The 23,213-nt window shown below is 50.8% G+C and overlaps 1 protein-coding gene across 1 annotated transcript in view; it reads right to left on the bottom strand.

The window, feature by feature from the left end:
* Positions 1 to 23,213, bottom strand: part of EDC4 (enhancer of mRNA decapping 4) — a 777,931-nt gene that overhangs the window by 7,925 nt on the left and 746,793 nt on the right. Inside the window, exon 28 of the mRNA XM_085639493.1 lies at positions 17,444 to 17,607. Coding sequence (XP_085495619.1) covers positions 17,444 to 17,607 — 164 coding nt within the window. The remainder of the gene's footprint in view (positions 1 to 17,443; positions 17,608 to 23,213) is intronic.

Here is a 23,213-nt window from a genome sequence, read left to right as displayed (position 1 = left end):
TGATTTGACCAGAATCACAGAATGTTGAGCTGAAGCAGAAACTCCAACCTGGTTCCCCAGTTGCAAAGTCTGCAGCTCTGGAAGTAACACCACATCCTCTCCCCTAGGTGCAACATTTAATCAAGTGGTCAACTGGATAAAAAAACATAAAGATTACAAATAATTTAAAAGTTCTTTGTCGCTATTTGAAAACTCAGAAAATATGTCCTCATTTTAGTTTTTTAGAGCACTAACCATAATTTTGATGCAAATAAGACCCTCTCATATATGTAATTTCTAAAGGAAATGCTCTAGGTATTACAGTTTTGATGACATCAAGATGACGCCAGGTGTTCCACACTTTTGTAATAAATATAGAATGTTAGCAATCTAGTTGTTCATTGCGATACTGTTGAGAGGCAGAGGCCAGGGGCACGGACTCTGAAAATTGAAGGCAAGTAGGAGAGTGCAGAGGCAACAATTTGACCACACTGGGCAGGCAGGAAGGGCAGTGGCAGCACAACAGACTATGGAGGGCAGTGGAAAGGGGGACAGGGGCAACAAACCAACAATGCAGGACAGGCCAGAGAGGCTGTGGCAATATAATAGACCATTGTGGGCAGAAGGAAGAGGCAGTGGTAGTACAACCATACATGCCAACAGACCTGATTCAGCCAGGAAACATCCAATGTTTTTAAGCTCAAATGGGCTTTATTTGATCTGTCTCCTGTCTACAATCTCCTCTTTTTCAATGCAACTCAAAGGGGAAAATCAATACCCCAGTTTTTTTTCAAAATCTCCCTCTTACCAAGTTCAAAATGTTCGCAAGTATGGTACATTGGATCATGGTAGGCAGGAGGAATTGGGGTAGGGACAGGGACTTGGATAACAGAGGACAGGAGGGACATGGAGAGGTGCACCAAACTGACCCTACAGGGCAGGCATCAGGGTTTGCAGCAGCACAATACACCACACAGGGCATGCGGGACAGGAGTGCAGCACAACAATCCATAGAAAGCAATAGGGAGGGGACGGGACCATGCACATGGACAACAGAGAACAGAGGGGAAAGAGGCAATGGTAGCTAGCTGACCATAATAGACAGACAGGAGAGAAAGCTGCAGCATAACAGACCATAAAGGGCAGGAGGGACGGAACAGGGGCATTACAATGGAACAGACAAGCCTGGAGGGAGGGAATAGGGGTCTGCACATGGAAACAGAGGGCTGGGGGCAGGGCAGGAGCAGCAAGATGACCATGGAGGTCTGGCGGGATGGGCACTAGAAACAAGACACACCATGGAGAGTAACAGGGAGAGTATGATGGCATACACACAGACCATGGAGGGAAGGTGGGAGGGGGTCAGGGGCAGCTAGCTGACCACACAGGGAAGGTGGGAGGGGCCATGGCAGCACAGAAGACCATGCATGGCAAGCGGGAGGGTTAGTGGCAGCACAATGGCTATGATGGGCAAGAAGGAGGGTGCAGGGGCATGCACAAAGGACCATGGAGGATAGAAGGGAGGGTCAGGACCTGGGCACAGACAAGAGAGTTCAAGGGAAGAGGCCTCACAACACACCGCGCGGGGCAGGCAGGAGGAGCAGTTGCAGCACAACAGACCAGGGAGGGCAGAAGGGTGTGGCAGTAAAATGGACCATGGAGGACAGGAGGAAGGGGATAGGGGCATGGCATGTGGACAGGCAGGGTGGAGGTGGCAGGGACAGGTTACAGTCATCTGACAATGCTAGGCAGGTGGGAGGGGAGAGGCAGCTCAACAGAACACTCAGAGTAGATAGGAGTGGCAGGTCCATTGAACATGGTGGGCAAAAAGGATGGAGCAGGGACATGCACAAAGACATTGGAGGGCAGGGGGAAGGAGAATAGTGGCAGCAAGCTTAGCACAGAGGCTAAGCAGGAGGTCAATGATGGGCCATAGAATTGGGCAATGGAGGGCAGGAGGAGTGGACTGGTACATCATGCTAAATGGAGGGCAGTGGCAGCACATCAGACCATGCATGGCAGGAGGGAGGTGGCTAGTCCATGGATTCAGACAACAGAGGATAGGGAGGAGGTGGATGGAACAGCAAGCTAACTGTTCAGAGAAGGTGGGTATTAGGAACTTTATTGTTTTTAAAATGTGTGTCTGTGCGAACTACTTAAAATATGAACAAGTATGCAGCATAATCTCACTTTAATTCAGGAAGAAGAGGACGTTTGTGACTGTGACTCCGGGCTCACTTGGCAGAAACACACCCTGAGCCTCCACCCCCATCGCAAAATTTAATGCCCGTGAAAAGGGTAGGTGGACGCAGTATTATATAGAACATAGTCCTGAGAGCACGATTGAAAATGAAAACTAGATATAGTATAAACTATGCACCAAAAAGTGTGATATAAGATGAACCGGGGCGGTAAATATAATATGCAATACATTGTGCGCAATGACAGATTCATTGGAGAGCGCGAGATAGCACAGGCACTAGCGCGTGCTATGCGATATGAGCCTTGGAGTGTAATATGCACAGGGCAGTGTTGTGTAACCTAACTAGTCTCTAAAGTTGTAATATAAAATATGCGCTGGGGAGTGTAACGTTGCATATGCACTGTGACAAAGATATGGATCGCAGATTGTAATATGTATGGCATAGCGCTGTGCGTTATAACATAGGCATCGAGGAAGGCACGTTAGATGGGGCAATATAACCCGTGCGAAGGCAAATGTGGCATGACATATTCACGGGGTGGTGTTACAGTGCACATGGGCTAGAGAGTGTCATAGCATATGCACTAGCTGGTGGAATACAACACAGAGGTGTGTGGCACTCGGCGGGCACTGGTGGGTGTAACACAGCATTGGGCTCAGCCAGGAGCACGCTGTGACTCTCAAGTGAGGTTTGTCTCCTTTCCAGAGTAAAATAAAAAGTATTACACATCCGGCGGTGGATGTGTGTTTTATTAACCATGAGGGGGGTTTCTTGCATAGTTTGGTCAAATTTTTGTTGAATTCCCTTTGAATGGCTTGGTGTGCGTGTGTATTAAATGTGCCCGTCAATAGCTAACCATGTTTGTATAAATAAACAACAAGGGTGTCTACTTGGGAGAGTACCCACCTTCTGGGGTGCCGGGATTAGGCACGGTAGGACGTCAGACACGTCAGACACGTCAGAGCTTCACTAGCGGTGTAAATACATTCCACGTGGATTCATTGTATGCATAGTCGCCTTTTAATGAATATCACGCAAATCGTCATGGTGATAGGTACATACGGTTTGTCCAGCATGTCCTAGGTGTTTCTATAAATATATATTTTTTTAAAATAATAAAACACAAAGGCCGGCCCCGGGGGATGGGGTCCCCGGGGCCATAAGTGGCGTGAGGAGGGGGCAACGCAGATCCCCTCCTAAAGAATATATATAAAAAAAAAAAAGGGCCATGACCCGGGGGTTGGGGTCTCCGGGGCCGATTAAGGCATTGCGAGGGCAAAATTAATTTTTTTCAACCAAAAAAAATAGGTGCAGGCCCTGGGGATGGGGTCCCCAGGGACAATAAATTAGAAAAAGAAGGGGGGCCACACAGCCCTCCTTCCTAAAAAAATTAAATAAATAAAAGACCAGCATCGTGCCGGAGGCCACGGCCCCTCCTTGCAGCACTCTGCAAACGCGCCCCCTGGCCAGTTGTAAGTTGGGGAATTAATTCCCCTTCAATACTGAGGGTCCCTGAGGGCCAACTAGCCCAACAGGTATCTCCAGTATGCGCCAGGGAGCTGCGTTGCAGACAGGTGTTCTGAGGCCACGCCCCTTTTTACACCTCTATGCAACGCAGCTCTGTGGTGCTTACTGGAGGTACCTAGCGGGCTAGTTTGACCCCAGGGACCCTTAGGATTCAAGGGGACTTAATCTCTCAACTCAGAACGGCCACAGGGCACGTTTACACAGTGGTGAAGGGAGGGGACGGGGCCTGAGGTGACGTATGCAAACACGCCCTGTGGCGCGTTTTAAGTTGGGGAAATAATTCCCTTTCAATCCTGAGGGACCCTGGGGGCCAACTAGTCCACCAGGTGCTTCCAGTAAGCGCCACTGCTCTGCGTTGCAGAGGTGGTGCAGGCCATGCCCCTTTTTACACCTCTCTGCAATTGCGCTTACTGGACGTACCTAGTGGGCTATTTTGCCCCTAGGGACCCTCAGGATTCAAGGGGACTTAATCTCCCAACTTAACAAACGGCAACAGGGCGTGTTTGCACAGTGGGGAAGGGAGGGGACGGGGCCTGAGGTGACCTGTGCAAACATGCCCTATGGCGCGTTTTAAGTTGGGGAAATAATTCCCCTTCAATCCGGATGGCCCCTGGGGGCTAACTAGCCCACCAGGTGCTTCCAGTAAGCGCCACTGAGCTGCGTTGCAGAGAGGTGGTCCAGGCCGTGCCACTTTTTACATCTCTCTGCAATGCAGCTCTGTGGCGCTTACTGGAGGTACCTAGTGGGCTAGTTGGACCCTAGGGACCCTCAGGATTCAAATGAACTTAATCTCTCAGCTAAAAACGGCCACAGAGCGTGATTACATAGTGGTGAAGGGAGGGGACGGGGCCTGAGTTAACGTGTGCAAACACACCCTGTGGCGCGTTTTAAGTTGGGGAAATAATTCCCCTTCAATCCTGAGGGACCTTGGGGGCCAACTAGCCCACCAGGTGCTTCCAGTAAGCGCCACTGCGCTGCGTTGCAGAGAGGTGGTCTAGGCAGTGCCACTTTTTACATCTCTCTGCAATGCAGCTCTTTGGCGCTTACTGGAGGTACCTTGTGGTCTAGTTGGACCCTCAGGATTGAAGTGGACTTAATCTCCCAACTTAAAACGGCCACAGGGCGTGTTTACACAGTGGGGAAGGGAGGGGACGGGGCCTGAGGCGACGTGTGCAAACACGCCCTGCGGCGCGTTTTAAGAGGTAGTTTTAATCCCCTGCCGTATTATATACTAGGGGCTTACAGAGGAGGTCATGCTAATCACAGGGGGACCCCAACGCATAGTGTTCCCTAGTGTATGTAGGTGTTTTCACTGTATTCTGAGTGTCTTTTAACATAGCACTGGCCCTAGGACTGGTTAGTCAGACTCAGTTACCACCAGTATCCGTCTGAAAAAGTTGAGGGTACAGGATGATTTTGCAACAAGGCTTCTTTCTGCTCTTCTGTTCTTTCTTCACGTTATCCTTCTTCCTGCACTTTTCTTCGTCTTTGAGGACTTCTGTTGCTTCTTTCTGCATTTCTTTTTTTTCTTTCTGTGCGTTTTTTCTTCTTTCTTCACATGTCCTATCTCTGTAGGCATAGTTAGAAATTAGCATTTAAAAAACCTTTGAAATTCACTGAAAAAACCATAGGTTTCAGGCTCGTTATAGTTAGGAATTAGCATTTAAAAAACCTTAGAAATTCACTGAAAAAACCATAGGTTTCAGGGGCATTATAGTTAGCTAGACTTTTCACTCGTACAAAACCATTGAAATTCCCCAGTTCTAGTTAGTTCAGCTAACTATAACTTGCGCGCCCGCAATGCACTGCTGATGACGTCACATATTACATCACTCATGATATGGTCAGTGACATCACTCATAACATCACTGATGACATCTCAAATGACATCACTGATGACATCATCCTTGTGATAGAGTGGCAGACCTCCTCTCCCCCTAATATAACCTTTGATACACACATTTAAAAATAGAAACTAAAATTTTCAACACAATGGACATACCAATACCAGTTACAACAACCTATTCAGTAATTCTAAGATCCACATACACATCCACTCATTCACCAATAGTCCTATACAGTCACTCATACATATACTCACTCATCATATGCACTCATACACCTCTACATCCTGTTACACAACGCCACTCATCCATAGAGTTACTCACACACATATTCACTCATGCTAATAAAGAATCAAACATCCATTTACTTGCATATACAGTTATACACACACCACCACACTTACTTTTACAGAAACTTACACATACTTAGTCTTTTCAACAATCACTTATAGAAACACAAACTTATTCATACAGGAACTCTTTCAATCTCTCGCTCTCACATATACTCACTTATATACACCAATAGTCACATATACTAGTTTAAAACATATGTAGTTTCTCATAAAGACACTATTGAGACAGTCATTCACTCACTAACACACCCATGCACACACTCATCCACCCATACAGTCCTGCACACATGCTGTCTTCAACACATACAAACAGTGAATCACTCATTCATGCACCTATGCACTACGTAATACCCCCCCACCGAACCATACAGACACTCAGACACTCATACTGATACTCAAAAAAACAACTAATAACCTATATAGACACTCATGTAGCTACTCACCAACCCATGCAGCCACTTATAAACAAAGTGAGAGACTGATACAGATATTTACATATTTAAACATTACTCACTAAACCATGTATTCACTAAGATACACTTAGTTATACAATCAATTTTTCAAAAACAAATCATCAATTTAGACACTTATATACCCATTTATTCTTCCATCGACCTTGAGATATACATATATAAAACATATGTAATTTTCAGAAACACACACATTCACTGGATGATGTCATGAGTGATGTCATTTGAGATGTCATCAGTGATGCCATGAGTGATGTCACTGACCATGTCATGAGTGATGTAATATGTGACGTCATCAGCAGTGCATTGCGGGCGCGCGAGTTATAGTTAGCTGAACTAACTATAACGGGGGAATTTCAATGGTTTTGTACGAGTGAAAAGTCCAGCTAACTATAACGTGCCTAAAACCTATGGTTTTTTCAGTGAATATATATATATATATATATATAATTATATATACATACATATACATACATACATACATATATGTACATACATATACAGGTGTATGCCCAGATTCTTAAGTAAATAAAGACTTTGAACCCCATACACCTACATATGTATGCATACCTACATATATGTAAAAATATGCAGCCCCATCAAACAGTCTCAAATAAATAGGACAACCAGCCAAGATTACACCATTGTTACTTATATAACAATAAGTCTCTTATGATGCTTGTAATAGACCATACACTATAATGGTTTCAAACAAGACTCCTTTATTGGGGACAATATCGCTGTTCAGAGTTCCACATCACTGTATGTGGAACCTCGTGGGGACTGCAATTACCATCATGCAGTGGACCAGGGATTCCTAGCGCAATCAACACACCTGCCTGTGGGAGGAGGAGTCGAGAGTCTACTTCTATGGGAGTGGTCTCTGAAGTCCACGAGAAACCAACAGCCTGTGGGACCGGCACTGATGACGGCCATTCCGGACAGAAACGAGTCTGCCATAAGCGTTTCACGGACTGCAGGAAAGCGTTTTAATTATGCTGAATAAATCCTTTTTTGTGCCCGGAGCATGTGTCCCGCTAACTATTCATTAAGGTCAGCAATTGGTGGTGATGTGTAGCCGGTTTCCGCTGATAGCGGCAGGGGGCACGCGCTCTCATTCAGGAGCTCCGCGAAATCAGCAATCTGTGGTGGAGTACGAGGAGTACAATCGCGGCGCCCCCCCCCAAGCAGAGGTATTTCCAATTGGAGAGTATTTAAGCGAGGGGAGAGAGGAGGCGGCATTGTGCTGCCTGATAAGGGCACAAGTAAAGGTTTTAGCGGGACCACCATATCCAGGACTTCTGTGGTGGAGTGCAGCCCAGTGCCAAGAAATTGGAGACAATATCGCTGTTCAGAGTTCCACATCACTGTATGAGGAACCTCGTGGGGACTGCAATTACCATCATGCAGTGGACCAGGGATTCCTAGCGCAATCAACACACCTGCCTGTGGGAGGAGGAGTTGAGAGTTTACTTCTATGGGAGTGGTCTCTGAAGTCCATGAGAAACCAACAGCCTGTGGGACCGGCACTGATGACGGCCATTCCGGCCAGAAACGAGCCTGCCATAAGCGTTTCACGGACTGCAGGAAAGCATTTGAATTATGCTGAATAAATCCTTTTTTGTGCCCGGAGCATGTGTCCCGCTGACTTTTCATTAAGGTCAGCAATTGGTGGTGATATATATATATATACACACATATATATATATATATTGCCACCTCACACAAAGAGCCCAACACCGACTTCTTGACAGGCAGACTTTATTCGTCAAAATGCGGAGGAAAAGCAAACACACTGATATACCTTACGCGTTTCAGCCAACAGCCTTGATCACAGGTAAGTGTGTTTAAAATTGTAGTCCAAGTGGTCATGTGGCCTGCTGAATTAATAACAAGCCCCAGAATGCAGTGTTCTTTTTAACTTCATTGCGACATGGCACATTCATTAATTCTGCTGAATAGCGTTTTCTAGCAATGTCCCAAAGTTCAAAATTAATGCAATTTATTTAGCATAGTGCAGGTTCCTCCGCATTACCTTAATGAACAAGTTACTAACCTTCGGTAACGATGTATCTGTAAGAAACATTAGTTAGTTAGATTCCTCACCTTAGAATATCCCCAGGCGTCAGACTGGATCCGGAAGATTTTTCGTCAGCAATACCCCTTGCGCGTCGCTAGGCGTCGTCTGCGGCTCCGCGTCCGTCGTCGGCGTCGTGCGCCGGGATGACGTCGTCGGAGTACTTAGACGCCGCCCTCGCGCGCTGACGTCAGTTCTTGTACATAGCCTTCCGCGCCAGGAACGCAGAGCCATGCAAAGACCGACACTGGTGCCAAAAATAAAATCTAGGGGCCTGAAAGGACAACCTTAACCCTAGATGTCAGTTCGCAGAACGGGGAGGATGGGAGGGTCGGTGAGGAATCTAACTAACTAATGTTTCTTACAGATACATCGTTACCGAAGGTTAGTAACTTGTTCATCTGAAAGAAACACGTTAGTTAGATTCCTCACCTTAGAATAGATACCCAAGCAATACCATCCCCGGTGGTGGGTCTGCGAACCAAGATCACACCAGAAAGTCCTGGAGGACAGAACGGCCAAAGAAGCCATCCCTCCGGACTTGGCTGTCAAGGCAATAATGCCTGGCAAACGTGTGTAGAGAAGCCCACGTCGCCGCCTGACAGATGTCCTGCAAAGGGACTCCCCGTCCCAAGGCAGTAGTAGCCGCCGTGGCCCGAGTAGAATGGGCGCGCAGCCCAACAGGAGGGTCCTTTTTAGCCAAGGAATAGCAGATTTTTATACACAAAACGACCCACCGAGAGATGGTTCGTTTGTGCACAGCTTTCCCCTTCTTAGCGCCCACGTACCCAACAAAAAGCTGGTCGTCCACCCGGAACTGTTTTGTGCGGTCCAGATAGAAGGAGAGCGCACGTTTTGGGTCCAGACGGTGGAGCCTCTCTTCCTCTTTGGAAGGATGCGGAGGCGGAAAGAAGGTGGGCAAGGTGACAGACTGCCCAAGGTGAAATGGAGTCACCACTTTAGGAAGAAAAGAGGGACGAGGCCGAAGGACAACCTTGTCCGGATGAACAGAGAGAAAAGGAGGCTTTGAAGATAAAGCCTGGAGCTCACTCACCCGTCTAGCCGAGGTGATGGCTACCAGAAAAGCAGTCTTTAGAGTTAGAAGACGAAGAGGGCAATTGTGAAGAGGCTCGAAGGGAGCGCACATCAGGAATGTCAAAACCAGATTCAAGTCCCACTGAGGCATTACAAAAGGGACAGGAGGGAACGTGTGTGTAATGCCTTTGAGAAAGCGTGTAACCACAGGGGACTTGAAAAGAGAAGGCTGATCAGGAAGCCGCAAGAAGGCGGAGATGGCAGCAAGATAACCTTTCAGGGTGCCCAGGGCAGAGCCCTGCCGGGCCAGAGAAAGAAGGAAGAGGAGAACCTCAGAAAGAGGGGCGGAAAGGGGATCCACAGCCTTTGCTGTGCACCATGCCACAAATTTGTTCCACCGGCAGGCGTATACCGACTTTGTGGAGGGACGCCTGGCTGCCAGAATGATATCACAGACTTCAGGAGGCAAGTCAAATGGCATCAACTGCCGCCGCTCAATCTCCACGCATGGAGGTGGAGGCTGGACAGGTTCGGGTGGAGGACCGTCCCCTGCTGCTGCGACAGAAGATCCTCCCGAAGGGGCAGACGTATCGGGGGATCGGTCAACAGACTGAGTAGCTCGGGATACCAGTATCTTCGTGCCCAATCCGGAGCCACCAAGATGACTTGGGCCCGGTCGCGCCTGATCTTCTTCAGCACTCTGGGCAGAAGTGGTATAGGCGGAAAGGCGTACAACAGACCGCAACTCCACTCGTGACGAAAAGCGTCGCCGAGCGAGTGCCGCCTTGGAAATTCCAACGCGCAGAACTGCTGACATTGCGCGTTCTCGTCGGTGGCGAATAGATCTAACCAAGGCTCTCCCCACTGCTGAAAGAGGCCTTGCACCACTTCGGAGTTCAGACGCCATTCGTGATCCATCATGCACCGGCGGCTGAGTTCGTCTGCTCTGGCGTTCAGAGAGCCCGCCAGATGTTGAACCACCAGGGTGACGCCCTGGTGTTCCAGCCATGTCCAGAGGCGCAGAGCCTCCTGACAAAGGGTCCACGACCCCACCCCGCCCTGTTTGTTGCAGTACCACATGGCGGTGGTGTTGTCCGTGAACACCTGCACGACACTTCCCCTGACAGAGGGAAGGAAGGCTTTCAGTGCAAGCCGGATCGCTCTCAACTCCAACAGGTTGATGTGGAGACGAGACTCCGCCGGAGACCAGAGGCCTCTGATCTCCGCCTCTCCCATATGGCCACCCCAACCCAGGAGGGACGCATCCGTCACTACGACATGCTCCGGTTGGGGAAGGGAGAGGCTCTTGCCCTTGACCCACTCGCGGTCCGTGAGCCACCACTGCAACTGCTGTGCAGTGCCCTCCGAGATCAAGACATGGTCTGACAGGTCGCCGTGATGCTGGGCCCACTGAAACTTCAGGTCCCACTGCAGAGCCCGCATGCGCCGCCTGGCGTGATGCACTAGTAGGATGCAGGAGGCCATCAGCCCCAGAAGCCGCAACACTAGCCTGACCGAAACCCGGGATAGAGGCCGAAAGATGGGAATCAGGGCCTGTATATCCCGGACCCGCTGTTCCGGTGGATGGACCCGGAACTGCGCCGAATCGAGAACCGCTCCGATGAAGAGGAGCTTCTGAGAGGGACTCAAGTGTGACTTCGGCACGTTGATGGAAAACCCCAGCAAATGCAGGAGATCCGCCGTAGTCTGGAGGTGGGAGACGACTGCCTGGGGCGAGCCCGCCTTCAACAACCAGTCGTCGAGATAGGGGAAGACTGGGACCCCTGATCTGCGCAGATGAGCTGCGACCACCGCCATCACTTTCGTGAACACCCGAGGGGCACTGGTGAGGCCGAAGGGGAGCACGGTAAACTGAAAGTGCTCTTGGCCCACCGTGAACCGCAGGTAACGCCGGTGGGCCGGCAGGACGGGGATATGGAAATATGCGTCCTGCAAGTCCAACGCTACCATCCAGTCTCCAGGGTCTAGGGCAGCTAAAACCTGAGCCAACGTCAGCATCTTGAACCTTTCCTTTCGGAGGAAGGCATTGACGTTCCGGAGGTCCAAGATAGGGCGCAGGCCCCCCTTGCCCTTCTTGGGAACCAGAAAGTAGTGGGAATAACAACCACGACCTACTTCTGGACTCGGAACGCGCTCGACGGCCCCCTTGGCCAAGAGAGCCGAAACTTCCTCGCGGAGAAGATCCAAATGATCCCCCGAGATACGGTGGTGCTGTGGTGGCATGGCTGGAGGGGTCGTCTCGAAGGGGAGGGAGTAGCCCCTTCGGACGATTTGCAGCACCCACCTGTCCGATGTTATGGACCGCCAGTGGAGCAGGTGATGGCGAACTCTGCCGCCCACTGGCGTGGTATGGGCCTGAAAGCTCGGACTAGGAAGGCTTTGAGGCGGATGCTGCCGGGGTGGATGTGGGCTGACCACGTCGGCCTCCATTTCCGCCACGGCGGAAGCCACGTCCGCGCGCAGGTTGGTTCTGCGGCTGGTGGCTCTGCGGACGTGAGGAGGCGCCCCTTCCTTGGCCACGAAAGGGGCGAAAAGCGGAGGTGTGCGCCCGCGGAGCCGAGAGGCCCAAGGACTTGGCCGTAGCCCGGGAGTCCTTAAAGCGGTTCAGCGCACTGTCCGCCTTCTCACCAAACAGGCGAGTGCCATCAAAGGGCATGTCCATGAGGGTGTTCTGGACATCCCCGGAAAATGACGTGGACCGCATCCAGGCGTGGCGGCGGAGCGCCACCGTGGTGGAAATCGCCCGACCTAGCGAGTCCGTGGTGTCAAGCCCACATCTTATGGCGTGCCGTGCTGCATCCCTCCCATCGGCCAGAGCCTGGGAAAGACGTGGCCGGACCTCCTCCGGACACAGGGGCAGCACGTCCTCCACCGTATCCCACAGGGAATGGGAATAACGGTCCAAGAGACAGGCGGTATTTAAGGACCGCAGGCCCAAACTAAGGGACGAGAACAGTTTCTTGCCAAACTGCTCGAGTCTCTTGGAATCCCGGTCCGGCGGAGCGGTCGGGAAGGAGGATTGGGAAGTAGAGGCCTGGATAACCAGACTCTCGGGGGTGGGGTGTTGGGACAGGAAGCTGGGGTCGCCCGGAGCAGGGCGGTGGCGCCTGGCAACGTTCCTATCCACAGGAGGAACTGTGGAGGGCTTGGACCAGGTGCCCTGCAGAACGTCAGTGAGGGCCTCGTTAAACGGCAGCAGAGGCTCAGTGGAGCTTGCTGAGGTTTGAAGCACCTCAGTGAGGATGTTGGTCCTCACAGCCACGGCAGGCAACTCGAGCCCAAGGGCCTCAGCCGCCTTGCGCAGCACCACAGAAAATGCTGCACCCTCCTCCGAAGCCACGGTCGGAGGAGAAGTGAATCCAGCGTCTGGCGAGGTGTCCAGCCCGCTGGCCTCCCCCAGTTCATCTGCCCAGTCCTGAGAAAGCTGTGACTGAACAGCCAGAGGGTCCTCGAACCCCTCCCAGTCGCCCCCTTCTTCCGATTCCTGATAAACAGGAGGAATGATCGGAACCGGACTGTAGAGATGGTAGGTCTCTAGCGGCGTCGGATGCGGCGTCGGCGGACGCCGTGCCGGCGTCGGGTCCGGATGAGGGCTAAACTGGGGCGTCGGCGTCACAGGCGTCGGCGTCGGCGGCGCCGGTGACGGCGTCGGTGGTTCAGGCGTCGGCGCCGGTGGAGGAGTGACAAGGTCAACCGGCGTCGACTGGGGCCCAGGCATGGGCCCCGCGGGGACCTGCGGCGTCGAGACCGGAGTCGTCGACGGCGCCGGGGCCGGAGCCGCCGGCACGCGAGGTCGCCCAGTCGAGCCCGCGGGGCCCGAAGGCGCGCCAGCGGGCGTCGACGGCGGGGCCAGGCTCCTCATGGCCGAGAGGAAGGCGCTGATCTCCGCCGGCGCCGCGTCAGCCCCAGGGACCGGAAGGTATGGGGGCGGACGCGGCACCTGCGGCTCCGCCGGAGCCGCGGGGGTGGAACCACTTGGACCCTCGGCCGAGTCGCGCGACCGGCGAGGGGAGTCCGAAGAGCGATGTCGCCTCTTGGACTTCTTTGAGTGCTTGGACTTACCCGACGACTTGGAGCCCGACGATCGATGGTGGCGTCGGCTAGGGCTCCGCGAGCGATCCTTGGACCTCCTCCTGGACCGGGATCGCGCCCGACGCGGAGCCGAGTGGCGAAGCTCGAGAAGCTTGCGGGACCGCTCCCGCCTAGCCTTCGAAGTCAGGGCCTGGCAGTCGTTGCACGACTCCGCGTCGTGGTCGAGGCCTAAGCAATAGAGGCACCGGCGGTGGTGATCGGTCACCGACATCAGTCGATGACAGTCTTCACAAGCCTTGAACCCAGGCATCCTACCGGCACCAGATGTCGACAGACAGGGATCAAAAATGATCAAAAAGAGTTAGTCAAAAAAGACTAAAAGGGGTAGCTCTCCCGGATCTGCGCTTACTGGCGCGGAAAAAAGAAGAACTGACGTCAGCGCGCGAGGGCGGCGTCTAAGTACTCCGACGACGTCATCCCGGCGCACGACGCCGACGACGGACGCGGAGCCGCAGACGACGCCTAGCGACGCGCAAGGGGTATTGCTGACGAAAAATCTTCCGGATCCAGTCTGACGCTGGGGATATTCTAAGGTGAGGAATCTAACTAACGTGTTTCTTTCAGATAATTGCATGCCATGCGGTTCCTTCAGAGAGAGAAACATCCCTCTGTTCTCCCTGTCTCGATCAGAACAGTGCCAAATTGCTGTAGAAATCCTCTGTGCTGGCGCTTCTGAGAGCGGATCATGCCCCCTCAATTAATATCACCAAAACAACTCCATTTACCGGGGGCCCCCGATCCTGCAGGGCGGGCTCTGACGCCAGGAATGGAGATCCTGGTAACTTGATATTGCCACCTCACACAAAGAGCCCAACACCGACTTCTTGACAGGCAGACTTTATTCGTCAAAATGCGGAGGAAAAGCAAACACACTGATCTACCTTACGCATTTCAGCCAACAGCCTTGATCACAGGTACACTGGTGCCAATAAGCTCACTCAATGGAATCAGTGGTGTCCAAGGCACAACACATTGTGAACTTGGCCGCATCACAACCCTCCTGTATGGTCTGGATTAAGAAAGGTCAGAGGTCTTCTGGGATATCTGTGAGGACTTGAGCCACTGTAAGAATATGGATGAAAAACTGTCTCAAAGAGACCAGAGGTAGCTCTGGACACGTGTTAGGTGGCGCACAAAGAAAGGGACTGACATCAGCGCAAGGGAGGGCCCTGCTTGCCATTTCCAAAGTGGAACGCTGTTAGTGCGGAGTGGCAGGGCACCACCTACTGGCACACGGAGGTACTGCTCATAAGTTTCCCGATCCAGTCTGACACCTGGCGAATATTCAAAAGGTGAGGAATCTGTTATAAGCCTCTTTCAGCAACTTAGTTTTTACTATGACAGTATATTTAGCCCTGCCAGTGCTGTGGCTCAAGGCTTGGAATCCGAAACGTTTTAGAATCCAGTTTCGTCAAAAGTGCACCAGGTGTAAATTACATCACAAGCAGCGCCATATATGAAATCATATATCGTCAAACCAGCACAGAGCACAACAACAAAGGAGCCTTAAGGCCTGATATATGTAGATCAGAGGTCAGAGATGACTTTATGGTAATGGTGTGGCAAAGCATCGCTGCAGGCATTTTTCTAACTCCGACTACTCCATACAACACACAGGAGGCCCACGGCCTAGGTGTAAGGCCAGTGATCATCTAAAGCATGGCATTTCCAAACATCTTCATATGTCTTCTCAGATGAAGAAGGGAAGCTGATCATTTTCTGTTGGAGCTTTCCAAATTTTAGTGCTGCCAGAGATCAGTGAACAAGGACAAAGGAGACACTGCTTAGATGCAGACCTGTAATGTGAAGGAGGATTATTCCGGTTTTGATTATTTATGGGTACTTTGCTTGTAATGGTAAAAAGAAGATAATACTTATGCAGTGACTCTCTGTCCTATAGAAAGCTGTTTCGCTCTCTCTTCTTTGCCCTCACTGTTCCGTTAGTGACGGAACACTCTCTTGAGTAGTTGCGTGCGTTATAAATCCCACATAACATAACAATCACTTTATGAAAGTTGTCCAGAGAGCATTTCTTACTTGATACTTCTATTGCGGGCATAGGCCACAATAAGATTAGATTTAAATTTGCAGACCTCCTTCGGGTCCACCATTCTAATTCACAGAAAATGACCGAATACAATATCTATGCAACATTTTGGTTAGTCTGGACATCTGCTTCTAACACTCCTGATAAGAACCATAAACTGCTAAACAGGGTAAAAACACAGAAGTAGCAAGAGATTTAGCCCCAGGGTGCACCAATGGAATACAAATGGAACTCATACATATTTCACTAATAACTTCTACAATGCCACCCACCTTTCTTATCCAAAGGGTACATAAATGAACATATTTTACCAACTCCCTAGTACTTTGTAAAATAGACTGACTCAAACAGAAAAATCATTAAAGACTTAATTTTGGAAATGCACTCAATTTGGAATGTATCCATCTGCCTTTTAGTGCTACATCACAATAAGTATCATGAAATGGAGATGGGCACTGTGTGCCTCACACTATAATGACATAGCTGCAGACTACAGATTAAGTGCTTATTACTTTTACATACATGACCATCTACTTCTATTCACTCAACCTCTAGCATTTTCAAATTATTGTATCAAGTACGTTAAACTTGCAATTATCGTTAAATAAGGTACACAGTCACAACTGGTATATGGGCAGTGAAAACATCCTAGTTTTACATGCACTAGACCTGCCAGGATATCTTCTTGTTTTAATGCACACTGAAATAGTCCTAACCCCTCAGGCCTTTTAAAAAGGTCAAGCACCCTTTTTTGGTATATACATTACATTATTAAATGCACCTACGAACTAGAGAGTGGTAGGGCAGCCATAATTATGAAGGAAATTTGGAATTTTCAGATTTTTCCCTTTACCATCTCTCTTCTTCTTATCCAAACGATGAATAGAAATACATCTAGTTTACTGTCTCATAGGTTACGCATGACCAATCTGACTAGTACGCTCCAATTTTACTTTTTTCTTAAGTATGGCCATTCTTAGGTGCTAACCAATTGATTAGTGGTGCCACTGACGCCTAACCTTATTTTCACGAAGAAACATACCCATATTCATCTTGCTTGGGTCATTCACATTTCTACTAAGGTTACTAACAACGTTTTTACTGTTTTTTTGTCTTCAATGGTTAACGCCCGATGTATTTTGCAAATAGCTTGCATCTAGATACAGCAAAACAGAGAAACTCCAAATAGCACAACATTCAAAGGCCTGCTTTATGGAAGACATGTGTAAGTGGGCAGTGTAGACCTCCATTAGCTAATTCAGATCAACTGTCTGTTCATCCTGGTAAATGCCAAATTAACTACTCTACATGCTTGCTTAATTCCTCAAATTAATGGCATTTAGATGTGAACATGAGTGGCTCTTGGCAATCAGTTGCCGTTACCACTAAATGAAGTACCTGGCGTAAAGGGCAGAAGATTCCATAAAAGTATTAGATCACCCTCCCTGAACTTACCCGCCCTGGTTCTGTAGCATCTATATCAAGTGAGAGAGTGGTAAAATTGCCAATGAGGGTCCTACTGTACCCTTAGCACAAGTTGTAGGAAGATGATGGAAGCCTGTATAGGTTGGGTTAGAAAGTTTCTGTTCATCCATAAAGACAGACTACTGCTAAGGGCTTGAGGGCTAAGCTCTGCAAGCCTGTTTCCTGGATGACTGGCAAACAAGACACAACCAACGCACACACAATCAGTACTTTAACATCAGGCATTCTTGCAAACATTAAGCATATTTATGTCGAAGGAAGATCTATTCCAGCCTTAATTCAATAGAATGCACTTTCACAGATGCTCACCTCATTTTCAAATCTGTGCGGTTGCCTAAATCTGCAGAAAGCTGCTGAATGAGCGATAGGAGGACCGGCTGGGAGAGGGGACAAGGCTGCTGTCCAAGTACTTGCTGGGGGTCCACAGTTTCACACACGTACCGCACCAGATTCAGATCAGATGCAGTTAGAGCCTTCAAATGAGACAAGGAAGCAACCATTAATGCATGCAACATCATAGTTAACTTTGTATCATTTTGTGACTTTATAGTGTAGAAGGCAAACTGGTTAGTAGCTTTTCAGTCCACGGCTCATCATCCAGTAATTATTCTGACCGCATAGGTAACATCAAATGAAAAATAAAACACTTTTTAAGGGAGAGGCAAACACAAGCTAATCAGACAAAACAGTATTGCCAACAGATAAGATACAGAAATCAAAATTTTTAACCAATAGCTGCATTTAAGCAGATTTACCAGAAAACATAGAAAAACAACGGCAGACTTTGCGTTTTTAGGGTAAGGAAAGAAGATCGATTTTACTGCGTGTATCAAAATACCATGAACAGAAAAATCTCTTATTGTTCTTCCCTACAAAAAAACACGAAACCATGGAAAACATATGAGAAATTGTTGACAGCAACACGTGAAATGAGACTACTCTATGGTTTAACTGTATGTGCTGTGGTAATGTTCAGTTACGGTACATTGTTTACAACAATCTACTGAATTTACAAAAGGGCCTCACACAAAATGTTTGGTTACTAGTCAAAAAATGTAGTACACTAAAAGACTGCTTCTGAATGCTACTTCTACATATAGATTCTTCAAATCCTCAGGTCCCAGACTGCATCCGGAAACTTTTCACATAAGTGCTCCATGCAGGTTCCATACTGCTCCAGAAGTAACAGAGAAGAGCCGCATATAACTACCACCGACCACTCTACAATGACGTTCCTTGTTTTCAGTGCCTTCCGATGCAGATCCGGAACGCCACTCCCAATTTTTGTTAGTTTTTCCAACAACTTCCACATGATTTCACCAATTTGCTTGGTTCCTACCCACAACAACAGTTTTCAAGCCATGCCACAACTGCAGGAAGCAGATCTTCATAGCCTTTGCATTGGTTCCACTCCAAATCTTAGACAGGTAATCAGTCCTGATTTTGAAGCAATTTCCACAACTGCTAAATTTCGTGCTTAAAGTCATCTGATAAGTTCAAGTCCAAGCATAAGCAAGCGAAGCAAACCTCAACCTCTGCCTGGCACTCTGATTTCAAAGAAAAGGAATGTGGGGGTCACCATGTTAGGTGCATTTTACATATATTTGGTTGACTTTCGGTTCCTTCTTGCATGACTTTTGGCCCACAGAAACACAGGGGCCCACAGTCTGCTTACAGATGGCTGGGCCATCTCAACATCGACTATCCCCCCTGAGACGTGTTACGGGGCCTGTGCCGACTCTGGTACAGATTTCTACTACGGGCTCCAGATCCACACCGGTTCCTGCTGCACGTGCGCCGGTGTTGAAATCACCTGCACCAGATGGGGACCCGGTGCCAGCGCCAATGTTGGACCCCATTATCAACTTTAGCTCGAGCCCAACTTTCAAATTACAACTACTAAAGAACAAGTTACTTACCTTCGGTAACGATGTATCTGTAAGAAACATTAGTTAGTTAGATTCCTCACCTTAGAATATCCCCAGGCGTCAGACTGGATCCGGAAGATTTTTCGTCAGCAATACCCCTTGCGCGTCACTAGGCGTCGTCTGCGGCTCCGCGTCCGTCGTCGGCGTCGTGCGCCGGGATGACGTCGTCGGAGTACTTAGACGCCGCCCTCGCGCGCGGACGTCAGTTCTTGTACATAGCCTTCCGCGCCAGGAACGCAGAGCCATGCAAAGACCGACACTGGTGCCAAAAATAAAATCTAGGGCCCTGAAAGGACAACCTTAACCCTAGATGTCAGTTCGCAGAACGGGGAGGATGGGAGGGTCGGTGAGGAATCTAACTAACTAATGTTTCTTACAGATACATCGTTACCGAAGGTAAGTAACTTGTTCATCTGAAAGAAACACGTTAGTTAGATTCCTCACCTTAGAATAGATACCCAAGCAATACCATCCCCGGTGGGGGGTCTGCGAACCAAGATCACACCAGAAAGTCCTGGAGGACAGAACGGCCAAAGAAGCCATCCCTCCGGACTTGGCTGTCAAGGCAATAATGCCTGGCAAACGTGTGTAGTGAAGCCCACGTCGCCGCCTGACAGATGTCCTGCAAAGGGACTCCCCGTCCCAAGGCAGTAGTAGCCGCCGTGGCCCGAGTAGAATGGGCGCGCAGCCCAACAGGAGGGTCCTTTTTAGCCAAAGAATAGCAGATTTTTATACACAAAACGACCCACCGAGAGATGGTTCGTTTGTGCACAGCTTTCCCCTTCTTAGCGCCCACGTACCCAACAAAAAGCTGGTCGTCCACCCGGAACTGTTTTGTGCGGTCCAGATAAAAGGAGAGCGCACGCTTTGGGTCCAGACGGTGGAGCCTCTCTTCCTCTTTGGAAGGATGCGGAGGCGGAAAGAAGGTGGGCAAGGTGACAGACTGCCCAAGGTGAAATGGAGTCACCACTTTAGGAAGAAAGGAGGGACGAGGCCGAAGGACAACCTTGTCCGGATGAACAGACAGAAAAGGAGGCTTTGAAGATAAAGCCTGGAGCTCACTCACCCGTCTAGCCGAGGTGATGGCTACCAGAAAAGCAGTCTTTAGAGTTAGAAGACGAAGAGGGCAATTGTGAAGAGGCTCGAAGGGAGCGCACATCAGGAATGTCAAAACCAGATTCAAGTCCCACTGAGGCATCACAAAAGGGACAGGAGGGAACGTGTGTGTAATGCCTTTGAGAAAGCGTGTAACCACAGGGGACTTGAAAAGAGAAGGCTGATCAGGAAGCCGCAAGAAGGCGGAGATGGCAGCAAGATAACCTTTTAGGGTGCCCAGGGCAGAGCCCTGCCGGGCCAGAGAAAGAAGGAAGAGGAGAACCTCAGAAAGAGGGGCGGAAAGGGGATCCACAGCCTTTGCTGTGCACCATGCCACAAATTTGTTCCACCGGCAGGCGTATACCGACTTTGTGGAGGGACGCCTGGCTGCCAGAATGATATCACAGACTTCAGGAGGCAAGTCAAATGGCATCAACTGCCGCCGCTCAATCTCCACGCATGGAGGTGGAGGCTGGACAGGTTCGGGTGGAGGACCGTCCCCTGCTGCTGCGACAGAAGATCCTCCCGAAGGGGCAGACGTATCGGGGGATCGGTCAACAGACTGAGTAGCTCGGGATACCAGTATCTTCGTGCCCAATCCGGAGCCACCAAGATGACTTGCGCCCGGTCGTGCCTGATCTTCTTCAGCACTCTGGGCAGAAGTGGTATAGGCGGAAAGGCGTACAACAGACCGCAACTCCACTCGTGACGAAAAGCGTCGCCGAGCGAGTGCCGCCTTGGAAATTCCAACGCGCAGAACTGCTGACATTGCGCGTTCTCTTCGGTGGCGAATAGATCTAACCAAGGCTCTCCCCACTGCTGAAAGAGGCCTTGCGCCACTTCGGAGTTCAGACGCCATTCGTGATCCATCATGCACCGGCGGCTGAGTTCGTCTGCTCTGGCGTTCAGAGAGCCCGCCAGATGTTGAACCACCAGGGTGACGCCCTGGTGTTCCAGCCATGTCCAGAGGCGCAGAGCCTCCTGACAAAGGGTCCACGACCCCACCCCGCCCTGTTTGTTGCAATACCACATGGCGGTGGTGTTGTCCGTGAACACCTGCACGACACTTCCCCTGACAGAGGGAAGGAAGGCTTTCAGTGCAAGCCGGATCGCTCTCAACTCCAACAGGTTGATGTGGAGACGAGACTCCGCCGGAGACCAGAGGCCTCTGATCTCCGCCTCTCCCATATGGCCACCCCATCCCAGGAGGGACGCATCCGTCACTACGACATGCTCTGGTTGGGGAAGGGAGAGGCTCTTGCCCTTGACCCACTCGCGGTCCGTGAGCCACCACTGCAACTGTTGTGCAGTGCCCTCCGAGATCAAGACATGGTCGGACAGGTTGCCGTGATGCTGGGCCCACTGAAACTTCAGGTCCCACTGCAGAGCCCGCATGCGCCGCCTGGCGTGATGCACTAGTAGGATGCAGGAGGCCATCAGCCCCAGAAGCCGCAACACTAGCCTGACCGAAACCCGGGATAGAGGCCGAAAGATGGGAATCAGGGCCCGTATATCCCGGACCCGCTGTTCCGGTGGATGGACCCGGAACCGCGCCGAATCGAGAACCGCTCCGATGAAGAGGAGCTTCTGAGAGGGACTCAGGTTTGACTTCGGCACGTTGATGGAAAACCCCAGCAAATGCAGGAGATCCGCCGTAGTCTGGAGGTGGGAGACGACTGCCTGGGGCGAGCCCGCCTTCAACAACCAGTCGTCGAGATAGGGGAAGACTGGAACCCCTGATCTGCGCAGATGAGCTGCGACCACCGCCATCACTTTCGTGAACACCCGAGGGGCACTGGTGAGGCCGAAGGGGAGCACGGTAAACTGAAAGTGCTCTTGGCCCACCGTGAACCGCAGGTAACGCCGGTGGGCCGGCAGGACGGGGATGTGGAAATAAGCGTCCTGCAAGTCCAACGCTACCATCCAGTCTCCAGGGTCTAGGGCAGCTAAAACCTGAGCCAACGTTAGCATCTTGAACCTTTCCTTTCGGAGGAAGGCATTGACGTTCCGGAGGTCCAAGATAGGGCGTAGGCCCCCCTTGCCCTTCTTGGGAACCAGAAAGTAGTGGGAATAACAACCACGACCTACTTCTGGACTCGGAACGCGCTCGACGGCCCCCTTGGCCAAGAGAGCCGAAACTTCCTCGCGGAGAAGATCCAAATGATCCCCCGAGATACGGTGGTGCTGCGGTGGCATGGCTGGAGGGGTCGTCTCGAAGGGGAGGGAGTAGCCCCTTCGGACGATTTGCAGCACCCACCTGTCCGATGTTATGGACCGCCAGTGGAGCAGGTGATGGCGAACTCTGCCGCCCACTGGCGTGGTATGGGCCTGAAAGCTCGGACTAGGAAGGCTTTGAGGCGGATGCTGCCGGGGTGGATGTGGGCTGACCACGTCGGCCTCCATTTCCGCCACGGCGGAAGCCACGTCCGCGCGCAGGTTGGGTCTGCGGCTGGTGGCTTTGCGGACGTGAGGAGGCGCCCCTTCCTTGGCCACGAAAGGGGCGAAAAGCGGAGGTGTGCGCCCGCGGAGCCGCGAGGCCCAAGGACTTGGCCGTAGCCCGGGAGTCCTTAAAGCGGTTCAGCGCACTGTCCGCCTTCTCACCAAACAGGCGAGTGCCATCAAAGGGCATGTCCATGAGGGTTGTCTGGACATCCCCGGAAAATGACGTGGACCGCATCCAGGCGTGGCGGCGGAGCGCCACCGTGGTTGAAATCGCCCGACCCAGCGAGTCCGTGGTGTCAAGCCCACATCGTATGGCGTGCCGTGCTGCATCCCTCCCATCGGCCAAAGCCTGGGTAAGACGCGTCCGGACCTCCTCCGGACACAGGGGCAGCACGTCCTCCACCGTATCCCACAGGGAATGGGAATAACGGTCCAAGAGACAGGCGGTATTCAAAGACTGCAGGCCCAAACTAAGGGACGAGAACAGATTCTTGCCAAACTGCTCGAGTCTCTTGGAATCCCGGTCCGGCGGAGCGGTCGGGAAGGAGGATTGGGAGGTAGAGGCCTGGATAACCAGACTCTCGGGGGTGGGGTGTTGGGACAGGAAACTGGGG

The sequence above is a fragment of the Triturus cristatus genome, chromosome 12 (genome assembly GCF_964204655.1).
Source record: "Triturus cristatus chromosome 12, aTriCri1.1, whole genome shotgun sequence".
NCBI lineage: Eukaryota > Metazoa > Chordata > Amphibia > Caudata > Salamandridae > Triturus > Triturus cristatus.
The sequence above is the reverse complement of the archived record's forward strand: the minus strand, read 5'-3'. Positions and strand labels throughout refer to the sequence as shown.